The sequence below is a fragment of the Pan paniscus genome, chromosome 16, assembly GCF_029289425.2.
Source record: "Pan paniscus chromosome 16, NHGRI_mPanPan1-v2.0_pri, whole genome shotgun sequence".
Taxonomy (NCBI): Eukaryota; Metazoa; Chordata; class Mammalia; order Primates; family Hominidae; genus Pan; species Pan paniscus.
This window is the reverse complement of record NC_073265.2, coordinates 88,449,711-88,471,445: the sequence shown is the minus strand read 5'-3', so window position 1 is coordinate 88,471,445 and position 21,735 is coordinate 88,449,711. Positions and strand designations below refer to the sequence as shown.

The 21,735-nt window shown below is 47.6% G+C and overlaps 1 protein-coding gene across 20 annotated transcripts in view; it reads right to left on the bottom strand.

Annotated features, from left to right (window-relative positions):
• Positions 1 to 21,735, bottom strand: part of IGF1R (insulin like growth factor 1 receptor) — a 314,682-nt gene that overhangs the window by 39,061 nt on the left and 253,886 nt on the right. For all 20 annotated transcript variants that reach the window (XM_034939485.3, XM_034939486.3, XM_055098438.2 and 17 more), the window contains 8 exons: positions 16,526 to 16,740; positions 13,993 to 14,119; positions 12,147 to 12,385; positions 9,312 to 9,479; positions 8,571 to 8,775; positions 3,022 to 3,305; positions 1,459 to 1,595; positions 787 to 946 (listed from right to left, as the gene is read on the bottom strand). In XM_034939485.3, coding sequence (XP_034795376.1) covers positions 787 to 946; positions 1,459 to 1,595; positions 3,022 to 3,305; positions 8,571 to 8,775; positions 9,312 to 9,479; positions 12,147 to 12,385; positions 13,993 to 14,119; positions 16,526 to 16,740 — 1,535 coding nt within the window. The remainder of the gene's footprint in view (positions 1 to 786; positions 947 to 1,458; positions 1,596 to 3,021; positions 3,306 to 8,570; positions 8,776 to 9,311; positions 9,480 to 12,146; positions 12,386 to 13,992; positions 14,120 to 16,525; positions 16,741 to 21,735) is intronic.

Here is a 21,735-nt window from a genome sequence, read left to right as displayed (position 1 = left end):
CAGGAACATGAAATAATCTTAAAAACTGGGTTTGAAATAACAGAAACTCAATACAGAAATAATTTCACCAAAATACTAAGTTTTGTGGGTCAAACAAGTATATGGCCCTTGTTGCGCTTATACATCTTATAACTTGTTTTAAAATCTGAAGTCATCACACAGAACAGCCTAAGAATTCTGTCTTGTTAATGACTTGAGCATAAACTCACATTCCTCAGTCTCTGTACCAAAGGGTGAGCACCGTACATTTCCAATGCATGTGGGGGCTTTAAAAGGACAGTGGAGGGTCTGCGATGCTACCGTGGAGATTCCTGCCCTGTAGCAGGCTGAACCAGATGACCTCTGGAGTTCCTTATACCCCTTAGGATTTCAAGCCCTGAATCCGAGCCCTATCTAGCTTTACTGACCAAGTAGGAGGTGGAATGGTCAATTCAATGCTTTATAAAATGTCTTTTGTTAAAAAAAAAAAAAAAAAGTCTTTGAATATAAGCCAGGTTGGAAGCAACGGTCTCCTCTGGCTCTCCAGTGGTTACACCACCTCAAAAGAGAGGCTCGGATCCTCTCCCTTCCTGCCACATGAGGTAGGAGCCCAAAGCTCGGCATCTGCCCTGCCCAACCTTTCACACACAGTGCCAGTATGTGCCGGCACCTTAGCATGACCCTTCTGGAAGCTGGCCAACTCCATTTTAACAGAAAATAAGACAGCCATGAACACTCGGGCTGTCCTAATCCTGGACCACCCTGCTTTCAGTTTTACCACGTTTCTTCTCCCTCCACAAGCCTTACTTTTGGCCTGGACATAGAAGAACACAGGATCTGTCCACGACCCATTCCCAGAGAGAGATGTGGCCTGAATCCGGGCTGTGTAGTTCCCCGGGTTTAGCCGGTTTAGCTTGGCCCCTCCATACTTCCTGTATTCCTGTCTGGACACACATTCTCGCTGATCCTGAGGAAATAAAACATACATGTCAATTTCCCATGAATGCAGGAGAAATCTGGGGCCTGCCAACTAAACTCACCACACTGGGGACTCCAGCTGCCTGATCTGACCTCCCACCTAACAGTGATCCTGAGTGTCAGTAAAGACGAAGAAATCAAATCTTAAAAGGTCGTCTTCAAGTAGCTTTAAGCACACCCAAAATCTTTAACCAAACATTTTTGTAACCAAGAACTCCAGAAGGATTAAAAGTTATTAGAACTGACCTGGCCTATGCCACAAGGTTATCTTACACAATGAAATCGTTTCTTGAGGGCAAAAAGCAGCCTAGCTCTTTGCACACTATGCAGTACTCCTTGGAGAGTACAGAGTGCGTAGAAAGACCCAAATCCTCACCAACTTGGCATGGATTTTATTGTTTTAAGTCCTATGCTAACCAGGAGGTAACCTGTGCAGTCAGGTAGCATATGCTGTCAATGGATGGAAGTACATGCAGGCATGGGCCACCGCCCCAGTCCTACCTCAACTTGTGATCCGTATTTTATTTCATACATTAGAATCAATCCATTGGGATTCTCAGGTTCCGGCCACTTTAAAAAGATGGAGTTTTCAGGCCTTGGCTCCCAGGTCACTGGCCCAGGAATGTCATCTGCTCCTTCTGTACAATTTAAACAGGTGACAAAGTTGGATTTGGGTTCCCAGGGAGGGAGGCCAACACTGGGCTGACCTGAGAATAACCCCCCCATCCACACGGGCAGGACAGTGGAGATCAGCCACGTACACTGAGAATAACCCCCCCATCCATGCGGGCAGGACTCTGGAGATCAGCCACGTACACTGCCCCTGAGCGGGCTGCTCACACAGTGGAGGGTTCAGAATACACCAACCACACAACTTGCACGTCTCAAGATGCCACAAGATCCTCCTTTCTCCCCAGTCCCTCAACAAAAAAAGCCTGCTGCCAAGCACAGCAGGAAAATCTTGGCAACCTAAGTAACTTTCTTCTACCCTGTGCCTACCACTTGAAAAGAGAAAGCTTTGTGAAGCCATCAAACACAAGCAGCCCTGGAAAGATGCTGAGTAAGCAGAAGCAGGACACGGGGCCTGCCGGCTGTGACAGGGACCCTCCGTGGCCCGCGGCTACACGCAGCAACTGCAATTTTTATGCAGGCATGAAGGATGGCCCTGAGCCCGGCCTGTGAGGAAGCTGCTGGGAGGCTGGTGCTAAGAGCAGGGCAAGCCCTCCCTGCCGGCATCAACTCCTCCAGCGGCTGACTGACCTTGCGGTGGTTCCTTTCTTGCTTTTGCTTCTTGAAGCAGTGAACAAAGTGGTGATAAGCAAAGGTCACGAAAGTTACAGCTGGAAAAGGCACTTGAGGGGTTAGCTGGCTATGTCTCTCCTAGGAGGGCTAAGGAAACTGAGGCAGGGAGCCTGACGCCTGCCTCAAGGCACGCTACAATGGACTTCAGTGCCAGAACTGCACCCAGGAGGACCCCACGCCCCAGACTCCCGTCACCTCCGTGCTCTTTCTACCACCTGAGGCCTCCTAAAGGACAGGGCAGTTCTTGTTCTGTCTTTGAAGGCACCCACCTTCAAAGACAGATGAATGCCCGAGTGACAGGCAGTGTCTAACAACAAGGGAAAGCCAAAGACTAAATAAGCAAGACCAGAGGCTACTCCAGGAGTTGATCTCGAGGGGCAATGTTTACTAACTGGAGACATCTCTGGATATGTGAGACCTCAGGAGGGGGCAACCCGATTTGTGCGCAAGAGGGGCAAAGGACAGCGGGAATGCACGATGTGCACCAAGTAGCAGGTGGAGGGTGGACCCTGCAGAGAGCTCCCTGCTCCCAGCATGTTCTATGGAGAGACCAAGCTGGGAGTGGTGTCACTAGGAGAGCGTGGGCTCTGTTCCCTGGGCAGCTGGTCTACACGCCACCTGCCAATGACTGCACGTTATTTAGCAGGCAGGCCTGAGTCTAAGGGTCATGGCCCTGGGTGTCAGACCCTGTGTCCATAAAACACATCTTCTCCACTAGGTTGTGAGGAAGGTGGCAATGGGGCCAGCTGGATCATACCGTACCTGCGGGCATAGTCCTTGCAAAGACAAAGTTGGAGGCGCTGCAGCCCAGCTTCTCAGCCTCGTGGTTGCAGCTGTGGATATCGATGCGGTACAATGTGAAAGGCCGAAGGTTAGAAATCACAGTTCTCTCCTTGTTATCCACTCTGCTCTCAAAGAAAGGGTACTCTGTCTCCAGCTCTTCCGGGTCGGTGATGTTGTAGGTGTCTGCGGCCGTGGTGTTCCTGCTTCGGCTGGACATGGTGGTGTTGGCCACTTGCATGACATCTCTCCGCTTCCTTTCAGGTCTGCAAGGAGGAGAGAAATGTGGCTTTTAAGTACTTTTACCTCTTTTGTCTTTTCTATGACTTGAGTAAGAGTAACAGAAGAATCTTAACCGTGGAATAGAAGGAGCTATTGAGCCCCCTTAGGTAAGAACTCATGAATAACACAGGGATGTCCTTCCTCATTATCTTGCTTTCTCTACTCTGCAAGTGTCAGAATGGGCACACAAACTCTCACCCCCACCCCCCGGCTCTCAGAGTGGTTCTTCGATTTTACCTAGAGGCAAATAGTGTCTCTGCCACTCTTGGCCAGGCAGTCCTGGCTGTGTCATCAGAACACTCAGGCCATCTGGTCACAGACCTTATGGTTAAGCCTTAAAGGTGGCAAACCTATCAGCTGTGGTTAAGATTTATTAGGGCAGGAGGGGAGAGGTGAGGTGTGTGGCAGAGGCCCCAGAGACCTGGGGCAGAGGGATATGAAAGCCTGTGGTGGTGGCTCCTTGGATGTGCTCTGACTGTGGAAATAAAGATGCCTGGAGTCTAGCAGCAAGCAGTTCCACGGACCCCAGGGCTCTTCTTGGGGGCTCCTGCTGCGGGCCCACCCCCAACCCCAAGCGTCTGTGCTTGCTACACTCTGCGGGTCCCTGGAGCCCACCCAGGCTTCCTCCCACTCAGCAGTGAGCACCTGTGGCCTCACCAAGGTCCTGCCCATGAGAGAGCAGAGTCCTTGTCATGGATTTGAATGGGGTTTGGAACAACCGAAAAGCAAAAGGGAGTGCATAAAGTCATCACAAAAAGGACATTCTCACCGAAAAGGGCAGATGAGGCATGAGGGTGCGACCCTCTAATTGCTGCTTTGGTCAAATATGAAAAAATGGGCTTTGTGGCTCCCCCTAGAAACCTTAAAACAGAATTCTAATGTTTATAGGAACCAACAAAAACAAACAGAATACGAGAGGAGCACCCAGATGGAGAAAGGGCAACCCTCAGGTCAGCCACGGACGAATGGTGAGAAAACAGGGCTGAGGCCTTCGGCTGGGGTCACTGGTCTTAGGAATAGGCAAAAGGCAGGGGGCAAATGGGATGAATTCTATCTGCCCAGGGAAATGAGAAAGTCCAGAACGTGGGAAGCTCATCAGTGCCATGGAGGGGAGACAGCGGCAGCAGCAGCAGAGAGGGAAAGCTCACGCAGGGAACGGAACAGCCCAGAAGCCACTTGCAGGTTCGGCTGACGCTCGGCAGGCTTCTGGCTGGTCCTTAGGTCAGAACCTGGAAGGGGAGAGCAGGGGGCTTTGGGAAAGGGCCTCTGAGGCTCCCCAGTCTTCTCAGCCCATGGATTCCCCTGAGGAAAACAGGGTCCTTCTTTGTGTAGTGGCACACGGGGGTCCTACCAAAGGCATGAACTGCCCAACACAGATATGCTCGTTCCAACAAGCAGCAAACCACAAGGTCAGGGCGTGTACATTTGCTTTCACAATACTGGGGGAGGAAGGGTAAGGACATGAGGCTGATCATCCACAATCCTCACACTCTGCAAACCAACCAACTAGCTAACCAAGCTTCCCGGAAAGGAAAAACACAAGAAACCACATTTACTGTCAGGGAAATCTTTGTCAACACACCATCAACAAATTTCCTGCCCTCCCTTCAAAACCAACACAACATACACTTGTGTCTGTCAGAAGTTGCTTAGGTTTGATGCATCGCAAAATAGTTCTCTGTCAAAACCCCTCTCCCAGCTCAGCCCACCCCCATTTAACTGGGATTACTTCATGAAGTATACTCAGTAGTTTACTTGTGTATCAACATCACACTTTTAGGGACTGCAAAGCTCTCAATGCTGATGACATCAAGGCAGTGACAAGGGGAGGGAGGTGACACAGAACATTATCTGGAAGGCAGGAACAGGGGAAGCACAATGGCCCATACATCATTTTTTTGGTAAACAACTACATTTCCAAATCGTACGCCCAAAAGCAAACATTACTGCCAACTTTCCCCACTCCATCCCATGATACAACCTAGCCCTATTGGAAAACCTTTTCCTTTCCAACATCTGTCAACATTTTAGCTAGTTAAACCAAACTATGTGATTTACAAAATAAAGACAGTAGTCAAAGAAAGGCATTTACTGCGAATATTGACTTCAGAAACTAGTAAGTTTTACAAACTCTAGCTTCCACTGTACTTCAAAACATACAGGATATTCTGGACAATTTATAAGGAACTAAATCTTACTTAACTGGTTTTATCCCACAAATACATTGTTCTCAGAATGAACTGAAAGAAATCAAATCCATTTTCGGACAATCCAGTTGTAAAACAGAAAGCCAGCCTCTGTGATTCAGTCATTCTCTCTGCTGGACACTCCTTTACCTGCACTCTGCCAGAACTCAGTAGGAGGCAAAAAAACAAACATTAACTTCTTAAAAATTATGGCCTCTCACCACGGACAAAATATTGTCTTTATATACATCCATGAAAACAGAGAATCACAAGTTGGACTTGTCTTAGGAGAGAGAAAGGAAGGACTCGGGGGACAGATAAACACACTTCTCCAGTAGAACACAGGAAACTTGTTTTGAACCCAACACCACCAATGCTGTGCATTAATAACATGTCAATCACAGCTCTGCCTTCACGTCACTTCACCTTGTGCTCCACATCTGATGAGAAAAAAACAGGTCTTGCCTCATAACTACAACTGAAAGCAAGGGGCCTTTCAGCAAAATCTTTCCAAAACCTTGACTCACAACCCAAACCTCCTGCTGGTTGGTGGAACAAGACAGCAACGTAACCAAGGGCCCATGATAGAGAAAAACAAACTTCCCGCCCAGCCTGCTTTGGGACACTCTAAATCCATCCTTCCGTGTGGCGGCCAGCAGGAGCTGCCACGAGCTAAGCCTCTGCTGGTCTAGGTGGAAAGGACCACGAGAAGCAACGCAATGGAGGAGAAGAGGGGGAAAAGAGTCGGTGTGTGGGAATGAGGACCAGGTCCCAAACGGATTCTTAATTAATTAGGATGTCGGAGAAGTCACCAAACCTCATTGAGTTCCAGTTTCCAAACCTCTTTGCAATCTTTCTAGTCCTCAAACTTTCTGCTTTCTAGGAACCACCAGTGATACAAAGATATCCTGGATAAGAAAATGGCCTTGGGCACTGAACCTCAAGGTTCACACTCAAAGCCCTGCCACCCACCAGCAGGCAGAAGACTCCCCCAGCAGGGCAGGCTAGGAGAGGCCATGAGGGCCTCGCAGGCCCTTCTCGCAGCTCTGGTGTTTTTTTTTCTTGAGATGGAGTCTCGCTCTGTTGTCCAGGCTGGAGTGCAACGGTGCGATCTCAGCTCACTGCAACCTCCACCTCCCAGGTTCAAGCGATTATCCTGCCTCAGCTTCCCAAGTAGCTGGGATTACAGGTGTGCACCACCATGCTTGGCTAATTTTTTGTATCTTTAGTAGAGACACGGTTTCACCATGATGCCAGGCTGGTCTTGAACGCCTGATCTTGTGATCCACCCACCTCAGCCTCCCAAAGTGCTGGGATTACAGGTGTGAGCCACCTCGCCTGGCTGCTCTGGTGGTTTTAACTTCGAGAGAGGAGGGGAGGAGAAAAAAGCCACCAAGCAATGAAGAGGCGCACTCTCAAAAGGAAACAATGCCTCCAGTTCTAACCAGTCTTTATTTCCCACTTTACTGATTTCTCGAAGTGAGACAGCTATTTCAACCATTTTGCAAATATCAAAAAGGTCACTTGGCAGAAAAAAAAATCACTTTAAAAACCATTTGTTGTTACAGCCTAAGAAAGCCTGTAAGAGCAGAGGCACTGTGGAATAAATAGCAGCTACAGGCTCCTCTCAGGGTCGGGGGCAGTGAGGGGAAGGGAACGTGCTGGGTGGGGTGCTGGCAGCGGGGGCTGTGGGGACTGCGGATGGGCACCTCATGGGTGCCATGCTGATTTAAATCCAACTCCTTGGCCTAGTTTTCAGGCATGAGGTCGTTTCCAAAATCTGCACTATAATCTTACAGGAAGAGGGGGCCAGGGAGCACCACTGTGCTTCCATCTCCTTTCCCACACACTACTGGGCTAATCCTTTTTTGAAAGGAAAAAAAAATTGTTCAACATTTTTTATTGTGTTAAAATAAAATTTTAAAACAAAACAAAATATATGTAAGATAAAAAGTTGCCATTTTAATCATTTTAAGGGTACAATTCAGTGGCATTAATTGCATTCACAGAATGGTACAGCTATCATCATTATCTATTTCCAAAAATTTTCATCACTCCAAATAGAAAACCTATCGATTATGGAATAATTCCCATTCCCCTCCACACTCTATCCCCATCCCCTAAATTCAAATCTACTTTCTGTCACCATACATTTGCCCATTCCATATATTTCACACAACATACAATCATACACTATCTGTCCTTTTGTGTCTGGCCTTGTTTCACTTGGCATGGTGTCTTTAAGGTTCATCTGTGTTGTGACATGGATCAAAATTTCCTCCCTTTTCATGGCTGAATAATATCCCACTGTATGGTTCGAGCCCATTTTATTGAGCCACTCACCTGTTGATGTACACTGGGTTGTTTCCAGATTTGGCTACTATGAACAGTCCTGCTATGAACGTTTACTTTCCTCTGCTTTTGTCCCCACTCCCCAGAAACCAAGACCACAGCAGAGGAGCAGAGTCCCTGGGGCAGGGGCTGTGCTGCTTTGAAAGGCAGAGTAACCACGGAATAAACAGCCAATGCAGGCTGTCACCCTACACTACTTCCCAAACTTACTTGTAAAGGATGCCTGTGGCACCTGGCTATGTTTTGAAGTCAGGCCCTTTCCAACAGACTCTGACTTTTTTCCCTCTTGCTTCACTCCTCCTCTGTGAGGCTGAGAGAGGCAGTAGAGAGAATTGGGAAGGGCAGAGATGGACCCAAATCCTGGCCTTTCCTCTCACCAGGCAGCAGCTGTCAATACTCTTTGAGTTTCCCCTCCCTGCCTCTACCACAGGGTGCCCACCTGCTCTCTGTGGGGGGTTGTGGCTGAGACAGCAGTACCTGTCACACCGGTGGCCCCAGCAACCCAAGCCCTGGTCCTTGTTCCCTTCAGGGCTGACTGGCTTCCGCAGGGACTCACTTCACCGAACCTGTCATCTTTTTCGGCTCCATCTCAGTGGCTACTGTATTGTACCCCCCAGCTGCTGACTTACACACTACCTGGTGGGGAGAAAGGCAACAGAACCGGCCTGAGCAGTGGGTTTTGCCAACTGAAATTTCACATGAGCTGGGTACCTGGGCACGAAGATGGAGTTGTGCAGGAAATTCTCAAAGACTTTGCGGTATTCAGCCTCCTCCTTCTCGGCCTGCTTCTCGGCTTCAGTTTTGGGGCAGGCGCAGCAAGGCCCTTTCTCCCCACCACACACCTCAGTCTTGGGGTTCTCTGTGACCTCCTCAATGTCGATGGTGCCGTCGGCATACTTCCTGATGGGGATTTTGTCTTCTCGGAAAAGAAAAGCCAAAACAAGAGTGGGAATGAAAGCCGTTATACATGCTTGTAAGGAAAAATAATAGCTCTCAGTACCTTTAATCAAGAAGATAGCTGGTCTCGGCCAGATGTGGTGGCTCAAGGCTATAATCCCAGCACTTTGGGAGGCCGAGGCGGGCGAATCACCTGAGGTTAGGAGTTTCAGACCAGCCTGGGCAACATGGTGAAACCCCGTCTCTACTAAAAATACAAAAATTAGCCGGGCATGGTGGTGCATGCCTGTAATCCCAGCTACTCGGAAGGCTGAGGAATGAGAAATGCTTGAACCTGGGAGGCAGAAATTGCAGTGAGCCATGATCGTGCCACTGCACTCCAGCCTGGGCAACAGAGTGAGACTCTCTCTCAAAAAAAAAAAAAACCAGAAGATAGCTGGTTTCCAATGGAGAACTACACTGTTATCTGATACATGTAATATTAGGGCTCAGGCACATTAAAACCACAGGAATGGACGGTCACACCCTCCGTCCAGGCCGCTGCTGCACCCTTACCTTTGGAGCAGTAATTGTGCCGGTAAAGGTAGCCGTCCTGAGGCTGCCGCTGCCAGCGAACAATGTAGTAACTCAGGTTGCCGTTGGGCAGAGAGGGAGGGTTCCACTTCACGATTAACTGAGAAGAGGAGTTCGATGCTGAAAGAACGTCCAAGGGAATGGAAGGAACTGGAGAGGGGAACAAAGAACATTCTAGAAAATGAAATGAACTTAAAGAGTCAGGCTATCAGATACTCTGGCAAGCCAACAGGAAACTGCCAGTTTGACCTGGATAAGAAAATAACAATGAACAATGAAATACAAAGTGAAAAGTGAACCTTATTTTGAAATAGTACTACTTTAAATGCCATCATTTCCCTTTATAATCTATTTCCTCCGGTAATCTCTGTGAAAACAAACATTACTGAGTTGTAAATGGAAAAAGGCTGCGGGGGCACAAGCAGGGTTAGAAGAGACAATATGAAAATCTACAGCTAATTCAAACACCTGGTATTTCTCATTTATTACAACTGCCATTCTCCACAGTGCTGAACTCCGGCAATTTCGACAACTGGTAAAACAGGCTGACTTGGATTTCATCTGAGATTTTGAATCTCTGATAAAAATGTCATGAAGCCAAATGGAAAGAGGAAGTGGAAAGGGGGCTGGAGAGTCTGTGTGTGTGAGTGTGCGTGCCCATGTCACAGCTGTGTGTAAGAGGGATGGGGGAGAGGCAATGCAAAGAACATGGAAGTCCACCATTTCCACAGGCATCCTTCAGTACAATGACTGAGGCATGACTCTGAAAAGCAGTTTAGAACTGCAAACGCATGGAAGCCTCATTTCGAGCGAAGGACTCTGTCACCAGCAGAATGAATGCCGATTATAGGCAAAGCATAGTTATCTGATCAAGCTTTACTTATGCTGACCCCTGAACCGAAACCCAGAGCTGAAGTGTGCATAAAGATCAAATGCATCCCAGAACCACTGAAATCTTGTCCTTACTGGGTCACAAAAAAGCATCAATGTTGACGGTTTTTCCAAAGCGCAGGAGACACCTTCACTGGATATCACTTAAGCAATATGTTTGCCTAAGCCATTTTTAAAACTTGAAAAGGGCGGACAGCTTGAGGGTGCTCCAGGTTATACGATACACACAAGGTTCTGAACATCTTTAAGGGATGATACTTTGGAAAAAGGTTATGACTAATACTGGCGTTTTCAGAGAAAACACAACCACTTGATGCTCGGCCACTTTAGGGTTTCCAAAAATAAGTACTTCAAAAACAAACAGCTCATTCCTAGATACATTCTTACGACAGGTGTCACCAAACAGCAGAGGCAGAGGACCAAGTTCTTGTCTGTCTCTGCTGCGTGTAAGGACAGAGGACAAAACGTAGTGAACTGACTCATTGGTACAGTGCCTGGTTTCCATCTTTGCGGAAAGGAAACAGGTTTCTTGAGAATCTGTCACAATAAGCAGATATTCCTATGTTTCCCAAACACTACAGTGAATTGCTGAGCAGGGGTTACTTCCATATTTTAAGATGAAAAACTTATTCTGTTGCACTGAACCTCTGCTACACCAACCCACACGCAGGATCAGAAGCCTGTGCCAATTTTGTTTTAATAAGCACTTTACCCAGTGACATGACTGTGGCCACTTACAGGGTCATGGAAATGGGGTAGGAGGGGAGGAAGAAGCAGGCGTGCACAGCAAAAGGTTTTCCCCACCAGCATTTTCTTCTCACCCTCCTCTCTGCCATTTAAACTGATTTTGTGCTCGCTTATGGGTATTTAAAAACACCTTACCCACTAAAATAATGGCTATTATCAAAGAATGTGTATCAGTGCTATAGAGTGAATGTCTGTGTCCCCTACCAAAATTCACATGTCAAAATCCTAACCCCTAAGGGGATGGAATTAGGAGGCATGGCCTTTGGGAGGTGATTGGGTCATGGGGGTGAAGCCCTCATGAATGGAATCCAGGCCCTTCTATGAGAGGCCCTGGAGAGTGCTCCCGCATCCCTGCCACCATGCAAGGACAGCCATCTATGAGCCAGGGAGTGGGCCCTCACCAGACACCAAATCTGCCAGCGCCTTGATCTTGCACTTTGTGGCTTCTGGAACCGTGAGAAATACATTTCTATTGCTTATAAGCCACCCAGGCTACACTGTTTTTTTTGTGATAGAAGCTCCAACACACTAAAACAATCAGTGTCTTTAAAACTGAAGTGGATTTTCCTACTTCTAAACTAGTTTTTATATACTGGAAACTATTAACGTTTGCTTTTACTGTTTCCAGATCTGGAGTTGAGAAATGAGATGGTTTAGAACCTAAAGATAAAGGAAGGAGGAACCTCATCATCACTGAATACTTTGAATATCCACAACATACTACATCTGCAGGCTTTCAACTTTTGTTGACCTCTTTGGAACTCTATAGGCTCCAGAATGAAGATGGAAAACCAGTGAGCTACATGAATTAAGTGGAACACAGATCAGCATGGTTTCAGTTCCTGGAGGATTGAACATCAAAATAAACAAGAAACAAGGGCAGCTGAAGACGGCTGTTTCCAGGCTGGGCCTTCCAGTGAAACCAGCCCAGCACCCTGGAGGACCTGGGCTCATAGGCACAAAGCAGGAGATGATGGAAGATAGTACCGAGGCCAGAAAATGGCATAGAAGAGCCTAATGTGTTAGCAGTGTGGAAATGAATATGACACAGTATTACCTATTGACAAGAAAGACAACAGGCATAGCTCACTGCTAACCCTACAATGACACCTGGTACAAGCAAGGCCAGTGAGCTTGTGAAGAAGCGTGGATGCTGGGGGCTTGTCTAGGCATGGATACCTGAAGCATTGGTGCGAATGTACAAGATCTCACTCTTGGCCCCACGGATATGGTCGTTCTCCACCATGGTGAGGGTCACAGCCTTGACGTAAACGGCGTACTGAGTCCAGGGCTTCAGCCCATGTAGTAAGATGCCGGGCTCCACGTCCTTGTTGGGCGGGAGGTCCACGTCCACCATGTTCCAGCTGTTGGAGCCGCAGGCGTCCTGCCCATCATACTCCGTGACATTCTTAAAGGGTCTGAAAGACAATTAAGTTCAGAGAAAGTTCGGGGCTCTGACATCAAAACCCTCAAAAATCTTCCCCAGAGGCCCAGCATGTCACACTTTCTATAATGGGAGGTCTAAATAAACAAATAACCAATTAGACTTTTATAGAAGAAGAAATGAAGTGACTGGACTCTGGGCTTCCCCAGTCGGGCATTATAGAATTGAATGGTCTGCCTCAGGAAGAGCCACTTCAACAGTTACTGGGATTCAATAGTTACTACTCCTTAAGAACATATGCAAAAACTATTTTTCTCTTTTCTGATTGCAGCATTTTTTCATCATTAAGAAAAAAACAAGCATAGTCAGTTAATGCAAATATCAGATATTGAAAGAAGGTAACTGTTGGAGAAAAATGACTTTCCTACAGACAAACAGAAGTAGCTTCTAAAATTCAAATTGCTCATAAACAATTCTGATGCTTAAGCATCTTATAATATTCAAATATTTAGTTTCCAGATTGCCTTAGAAACCAGCATCAAGTCCTCAGTGAAATTACCAGCTGACACTGCCAAAGCATTGGTGTGACTATCAAAGAGAATACAGTACTTTGCACAGATGCATGGTTGGGTAGATATTTTATATTTATCAGCTAAAAGGGCTGGACAGCTGCTGGCCGCTGGCTTCTGAAACAAACATGAACAAAACACTGTCTGCTGTCATGGGATGGGAGATCACGAGGGGCTCCCCTGTGTACAAACTCTGAAAGCCTAGTAATCCTAAGTACCCAATTTCTCATTCATAGGACCCCAGCTCTGGCAGGAGGAAAGAGTACAAGATGCTGTCATAAGGTGCCTCTGGTTGCTGCTCTTTGGAAGCCACACATCTGGGAAAGAGAACTATGGGATTAACATGGGACCTGGGTAAGGGGGATGGCTAAGTAGACCGGGGTAGCCACCTGGATACAGGAGGCAAAGGAAGGAAGAGGGAGATCAAAGAGGGCTGCAGTCAGGAGGAATAAGCCTCGGCTGCTTAGATGGGTGAATGTCACGTGATCACACAGGAAAAGCTCCCAACAGAGTCTAGGAGAAGTCACAAAAGGCTCAAGACATGAAGGTTGCTCTCTCTCCACTTTTCTTCGCTTGTTGGGAAGGCTCATGACCTAGAGCAGAGGGCCACAGCTTGGGAGAGGCACACAGAGAGAGAGACAGGAATAAGATGATACAAAAGAGCCACGTGCCTGCAGGGTGTTCCTGGAGTAGGCCTAGTGGGTAAGGAGGCTGAAACGATATTTCAGTGAAGTCCCCCATCATTGTTTATGAGTCTGGACTGACCTAATTCTGGAAATAACAACCTTTCCCCACTTTGGGTTTATTTTATTCAAACATCTCTAATCACTCACTAAAGAATGACAGGCCTCGAGCTAACACTTTCCCAATCATGGCTGTCACTGGCTGTGACTGACATCACAGGGACAGCCCGAGAGGGTGTATGAGGATGAAGTAGGGATGCTTGGCGTGGCTCTCCCTGGGGACTCTGCTGACCCCCTGTATTCAGCCAGCCCATTCAAGGATCAAAAGACTGGCCTCTCCCATTCGTAGCCCTGTCAACAGAATGGCATCACCCAAAGCAGAAACTCACGCTTCCTTGTAGTAAACGGTGAAGCTGATGAGATCCCTGTAGTCAGGGGGCCGGTACCGGTGCCAGGTTATGATGATGCGATTCTTCGACGTGGTGGTGGAGGTGAAATGCAGGACGTCACTTTCACCTGGGGCAAAGAGTACATCCGTGAGTGACAGAGATTCACGTGTCTCTGAAAAGCACCTGTCTTGCTTGGCACTGCTTCCCCCTTCCCCAAAGCTGGCTGTATATGCTAAGTTCCCTTCTGGGCTTCCTCAGTGGCTTTCTCGTTTTCCACTAAGAAATCATACATTTCACTATGCAGAGCTCCAAGGGCTCCATCCTTTGTTTTAGGTCAATCAGTTACGCTGGCTACTTGCCCAGGGACTTGGACATGAACCTGGGTTTCCTAACCTGAAAACAAGGGGCGACTTCAGTGAACGAGGTGAACTTATCTTTCTTCTCCATCCCTAAGATCCTGGCTATGAAACGGGGCCTGGTAGGGTGAAGGTGAGCCTTTAGGCTGCCCTGAAACTTCTTAGAGAGATGATGACACTTGTTCTGCAGTTGTGGATATCTGCCTATTCCTGTACAACCACCAAAGACAGGTAAGAGACTACAGGTGTGCCACAGAAAGGAACTTTTCTTGGTCCAAACTTGGTATCAAACTGGAAGGACACAGGAACTCCTGTGAGGCCTCCAGCTAGGACTGACAAACAACGGGAGGCTGGATTAAGCACTGACAAGAAGATCTCACTTGGCCAAGCCTAACGTGCTCTATGGGAAGTAGCCTGGCTGGCGGGTATGGCAGGGAAGCTGTGCCAAGTGTCTCTCTTATTCCTTGGACCAAATTCAAACTACGATAAGGACCAGGGAAAGACTGATGACTGCCCACCCTCATGGAGACCCAGAGCTCTCTGACGAATTGTCCTTTCGCCCTCTTATCTGCCTGAATCCCACTACACACTCAAGAGGTGAAGCAGAGGGACTGAAGACAGCAAAAGAGCTAAGAAGTCTTTAGGACAAAATGTGCGCAACTGAGATCGGGAAATGTCACAGTTCCTGCTGAAGTGTTATTTAGAGAGGAAACCATGATTTTGCTTTCAAAAGAAAATAAATGGCTACTATGTATTATGATCTGACAGGTCAGACTGGCTGACTCTAAGGAGACAAGCACTCTGAAATACTCTGATACATCCGATTTTACTATGATCTGAACAGGGAGCAAGGCAGGGGCTTTGCAGGGATAGAGTGGGCAGGGGGCGGGAGGCGGCGCTGGTGGTCAGCCTGCTGTTCAGCCCTAGGTCAGTCAGCGTGCTTCCCTCTAAGATCCCCGAGAGCAACAAGTGTCGCCAGGTAAATCCAGACACCAGCAAAACAAGCCAAAGCCAAACACGCATCAGTTCTGATTTGCCTCCCCGCATGTGTGTCTGTGTGCACACACGCACAAATCACCCTTCATCATACAAATTACTTTTTTTGCTAATACCCTTCCCTTATTAAAAGCCAAAGGTGAAAAGACGATTTACTTTTATAACCCTATCCAGCCAAACAGAGCCACACCATTCTCAGCAGCCGTATTCTACACAGGGTTAGATGAGAAAGGCACTGCGTATCTCTGATATGAGACCTTAAAGTTTTATAACCAGTACAAGGCTGTAATTATATTGTTCTCAATTTAAAAAGCAATATCAACTCAGGGCTGCAGGCTCACTCCATCTTTTTCATGTTGGGGTGGGAGAAACAAGGCGGCCGAGTGTAAGGGACAGGAAACCCGTGGCCCACAGGGGCTGCGCTTAGGGCAGAGCCCCCTCCACCCCACAGGCCTGTGCTTCCCTTCCTTGGGAGCAGGAGGGTAGAGCTCACAGGGCTGGAGCACACTGGCTCTTCCCTGAAAAATAATCGGACAGGGCATGGTGGCTCACGCCTGTAATCCCAGCACTTTGGGAGGCTGAGGCACGTGGATCATTTGAGGTCAGGAGTTTGAGACTAGCCTGGCCAACATGATGAAATCCCGTCTCTACTAAAAATCCAAAAATTAGCTGGGCATGGTGGCGGGTGCCTGTAATCTCAGCTACTCGGGAGGCTGAGGCATGAGAATCGCTTGAACCGAGGTGGAGGTTACAGTGAGCCAAGATCATGCCACTGCACCCCAGCCTGGGTGACAGAGTGAGACTCCATCTCAAAAAAACAAAAAAAAAGAAAAGAAAAGAAAAGAAAAAAGAAAGAGAAATATCTAACTGTGCACCTGTGTATAAAAGGACATTTAACTGTGCATTCTGTAAGCAGCACTTTAAAGTTTGAGAACCTACTTATAAGTGTTTCACACACTCACAGAGATGTACAGAATTTATAAATATGAATACATCACATATCTGCCCACTACTGATTGTGATGACATATAAGTAGGAGCAAAGTGCTAGTTAAGATGGTCTAGTGGTCCCCCATGTGAAACCAGGAGGGGCGGCAGAGGAAAGCTGCCATCACACATGGGAGGAGGGTCTGCTGTTATCATGATGGTTGGGCCCACGGGGTTTTGGATGCTGTCACTCACAGGAGGCTCTCTCCCCGTTGTTCCTGGTGTTTATGTCCCCTTTGCTTTGGCGCCCTTTAGTCCCCGTCACTTCCTCCATGCGGTAAATTTCGGAAACACATAATTTGGGATTGAAAGCAAAGTACATTTTCCCTGCTTTGATGGTCAGGTTGCGGTGGTCCCAGTCCCATAGTTGCTGCAAGTTCTGGTTGTCGAGGACGTAGAAGGAGTAATTCCTAGAAGCACAGAAATCGATGTTAGCGCACCTGCCCTTGGCCACAGTCCCCTCTAGCCTGCTGGCCACGTAACACAGGTCCTCTTTGTCACCTGCTCCACAATACATTTCCTTTGCCAATAAGAGATTTAGTTATTAACACTATAGGAGAACAGACAGTTGATGTTAACAATGGCAACAACATGATTCAAGGATAACATATCAAAATCGGTAAGACGCTAATTAATTTTATGACCACTATTACCATCAAATAATGCTTCTTGTACCAGAGGATGTTACTAGAATCATTCCCAAGAAATGCCTTTGGTTATTTTTCTCAGCCAAGTATGTACAACGTGCTTGAAAGCAGTCCATGAGAGAACAGACATGCTCTGCTACCCAATCGGAACAGCGTACACTTTGCTCTAAAGTCTCCCATTATCCATGGAAGTAAATCCTGCCCAATCAGCAGCATGATGGGATAGGAGACAGCGTGAGACAGGGAGACAAGCTTGTAGGGGGTCAACCCTGGGCCTTCTCCCTCCCCCATTCGTCTTTCATTCTGAGAAGCCCCAGCTCCAGTCCCTGGAGGTGTGGGGGAGGAGGAAGAGCCACTAACAGGCAGTGCCCTCGGGCCTCTCATCCAGGCAAGAGGACTCGGAGTACAACACAGTGGTTCTCCAAGTTCAGCGTGCACAAAGCTTGTTTGCAAAGGGCTGGGCCCCACCCCCAGAGCTTCTGATTCAGCTGGGGTGGGCAAAGAATCTGCATTTACCACAAATGCCAGGTGGTGCTGACCCCTGCTGTGGTCCCTGGACCACACGTGGAGAACCAGCAATCTAGGAGAGGCTGAGTTCCAGTGAGGTGGTGGAGGACCAAAGCCCACCAACCCAGACGTGGCTTCTGCCCCAAAGGGTGTGCACACGAGTAGCAGATCCAACCAGCACAGGAAGCCGTTCTATCTGGCTACCCAGGTGGCAGGACAAGTCCATCCCTGGAGAGGCAAGAAAGCAGACAGCTACGGCTTGGGTCTAGAGAAAGATCCCCGCAGTGGGCCTTTCTCTCTGGCTTCCCCAGGAAGGCAGCAGACAATGCCAGGGTTGACTTCTGAGTCCTCTGTGCTGATGGGCCTGATCCCCATGGACCGTGAATCCTTCTTCTCCTCTTCCTGCTCTGCTTCTTACTAAGTTTGGGAATCAGTGCAGTACTCTGAGTGACTTCTAAGATCCATTCACAGATCTAATGTATAAACACACAAAGGAGAAAGGACCCCAGCCCTCCCTGCAGAGCCAGCGTAGCCAGGACAAAACAGAACCCCTAAGGCTTCGTCTGCCCTGGAGGCTATGTCCATTGGGGATATCTCTGCATCTGGTGAGGGTCTTCATTTACACCCAAACCAGGACCTCTAACCAGCTGGTCAATCCTCAGCCTGATTCTCATTTACAGTAAAGCACAAATTATGGTTACAATGCTGCCAAGCAGCCCTGTGACATTTTCCTGAACATTCACAAAGGGAGGTCAGGCCAGGAAGGAGTTCAGAGACTGGGACCCAGGACCAGAAATGCCATGAATGAGCTGCACAGCCATGCGCCGATCCCTTAGTGCTATCTGTAGCCCTGTTTACTCACTCGTAGGACAACAAGGGGAATGCACAGGTGACATCTAAGCTCCCTGTCTACTTTAAGAACGCCCAGAAGGAGTCACAGAGCCACCACGGAATCTGCCTCACAAGCCTGAAGCCCAACCCTTTCCTGAGCACTGGGCTCTCTGTCCACACAAGTGCTGGGGGTGGAGGTCGGAGTCCTGCCAGCACAGGGGTGCAGTGAGCACACAAGTGAGTCGAAAGACAGAGCCTCTGAAGCTAAGTCAGTCTCCTCACAAGCCCATCTTCAGGCCTCTGGACACATTAGTGGCCACCAAATCGGTGGCAAAAACTTGCAAGTCAACAATTCTTTCCTTTCAGTAAGGGCTCCCTCCTGAACACACAGCTATCCTGGAAAAGCAGCATAAGACATTGTCCAAATGATCCCAGATCTGGTCAATGCAACACAAGGTGTGTTTCCTGGGGAGCAGTGCCAGGATATGGCCCAGCTGGCGCTACTGTTGCTGGGGGTAGACCCCATCCATACCTGCTGTTTCTCACTACCAGGCTGCAGGTGACACTGCTGGAGGTCAGAGGGGCTCCATGCAGTCATACAACGGAAGGAGGGATGGAGTGGAAATGGATGTGTCCTATCATAAGCCCATTCTTGCTCATGGGTTTCTCCAGCTCCAAAGGAGACTGCAGCAATGCACCCCCAAATGTCAGGCTGCTTCCGGGTACCTGAGTTAGTTACAGGACAAAATCTCCTTGTTGATGAAGAAACCTCTGGGCTGCCGGTAAGGACCAATTAATCAGGCCAAACCTCCATCTACACCCAGAACCAGGCCTGTTTTCGTAAACTAATTTCACTAGCAGGGAACGGAACCACACCAAAAATACCTTCTGAACAAAACATTCTTCTCCCCCACGGGAGGAAGCATGAATTATAAACCAGGAATTTGACAAATGAATGGCAGGCACACTGAAATTCTGTGTATTTGACTAATCACTTTGAAAAGCAAGATTATCTTTTTACAGTAAACACAAACATTTTTTACTATCATTGAAGAGGCTGGGAGCCAGGATACCAATATCAATAAAACCCAGGCATTATGGAGCCTGTGGAAGCTAAAGAAAAATAAAAATAAAACCCTTGTCAAAATAATAATCAAGCCATTCATGAGCTGCCTGTCAATACCATGCTTGTTTTTCGAGCCACAGCTTGGGGCAAGGCTCCCCGCTAAATTCCTTCCATGATTAGGTGAGAATTAAGAGAAGGTAAAAGGCAGAGACCTGTCTGCACATGTTTAAAATACGCATACGCTGAAGTTATCATTGTTTCCTGAAGAAAAAGATTACTTAAGTAAATTACTCAGTAAATGTGATTTCCTAATTGTTTCTTAGCTTACTGCCTTTACATTCAGAGAATGCTGTTAAAAATTAGGTTTTTTTTTTTTTTCCCCTTGAGACAGGGTCTCACTCTGTAATCCAGGTTGGGATGCAGTGGTGCAACGACAGAGCACTGCAGCCTCAACTTCCCAGGCTCAAGCTACCCTCCTACCTCAGCCTCCCAAGTAGCTGGGACCATAGGTATGCCCCACCATGCTTGGTTAATTTTTCTTTTCTTTTTTTTTTTAAAGAGCTGGTATCTCACTATGTTGCCCTGGCTGGTCTCAAACTCCTGGGCTCAAGCAATGCCTTGCCATGGTCTTCCAAAGTGCTGGGATTACAGGTGTGAGCCACCACACCTGACCAGTTACTTATTTTTCTTTAGCTTCCATATGCTCTATGATATCCAGATTTTATTAATATTGGTATCCTGGTTCTCAGCCTTCTCTATGTTGTAAAAAATGTTTGTTTCTACACTTGGGTAGGCCCTATCTCCCAATCTGTAGACCACACAGGATGGGAACAGTTGGTTATCTTCCTGAGGACATCTCTATGTTATCTCTATCGATATTTGAGTGGTGAAGACAGCCCCAGGTACACGGTTCAGAGCACTCCATCTGGGAATCCAAAGGTCAGGTCTGAGCCTCATCTCCAGCATTTACTGAGGAACACCTCTGGGCAAAAGATTTATTCAGCTCTCCCAGGCTGGAGTCTCTCAGCTATAAACTGGGGGTGTCTTCCTTGCTTTTCTGGCCGAGGCCAGTTGGAAGAATTGGATGGGCTAAACATAAAAGGATACCGTGAGCTTTTAATCACCCCACAAAAGTGCAGGATGACCTGTGCTACTCTCTGAAGTGTGAAAGTCCCCTGGAACAAAGTCTCAGAACAGGAAGGTCCTGTGCCCTGATAAATGGAGCTGAACCCGAGATCTCCAGCCTACAGAGGTAGGAAGGGACAGTTTCCCCATTTTCAGTGCTTGCTGACATACTGAAAACAATTCTGCAATTATACAACCAATCATTCCAGTTCCTTTCTTCGAGGAGAAAATTGCCTCTTCACGGCTGTCTCTAGGGGGCATCAGAACCCAGGACACAGGCTGTCATCAGCAACAGAGCCATCTGCAACTGATAAGAGTATTTGGCCTTTTTTGCCTTTCTGCAGATGCTCCCACCAATCCATCTGCAAACGGGCTGGTTTATATCATGTCCACTCTCCCCCACATCCAATATTTACATCAACCTTAGGGGTTCAGCAAGGGTGGATATGTCTATCTAGGTGGAACCAGGCACCATACAGATATTCAGAAAATGTTTCCTTTTGTTTTTTTAGGTGTTTCTTAAAAATAGCTTTACTTCTGAAGTATAACCTGCTTATTAAATATTCACCCATCAGGCCGGGCACAGTGGCTCACACCTGTAATCCCAGCACTTTCAGAGGCCGAGGCAGGCAGATCACGAGGTCAGAAGATCGAGACCATCCTGGCTAACATGGTGAAACCCTGTCTCTACTAAAAATACAAAAAAATTAGCCGGGCGTGGTGGTGAACGCCTGTAGTCCCAGCTACTCGGGAGGCTGAGGCAGGGGAATGGTGTGAACCCAGAGGCGGAGCTTGCAGTGAGCCGAGATAGCGCCACTGCACTGCAGCCTGGGTGACAGAGCGAGACTCCATCTCAAAAAAAAAAAAAAAAAAATTCACCCATCATTCCATGAGCTTCCGTAAATTTACACAACTGTCCAACCACCACCGCTACTCAGTTCCAGAACATTTCCATCATCCAAGAGTTCCCTCATTCCCATTGGTGGTCAATCTCCACCTCTTCCTTGCAGCCATCCCTGGTCTGCTTTCTGTCTCTATAGTTTTGCCTTTTCTGCAAATTACATACGAATGAGTCATATAATATGTAGTCTTTTGTGTCTGGATTTTTTCTTTTCACTTAGCCTAATGTTTCAGAGGTTCACCCATGTTGTAACACGTGTCATACTTCACGTCTTTTTATTGTTGAGTAGTCAGTTGTCCTTTGTGCCACATTTCATTTATCCATTTAT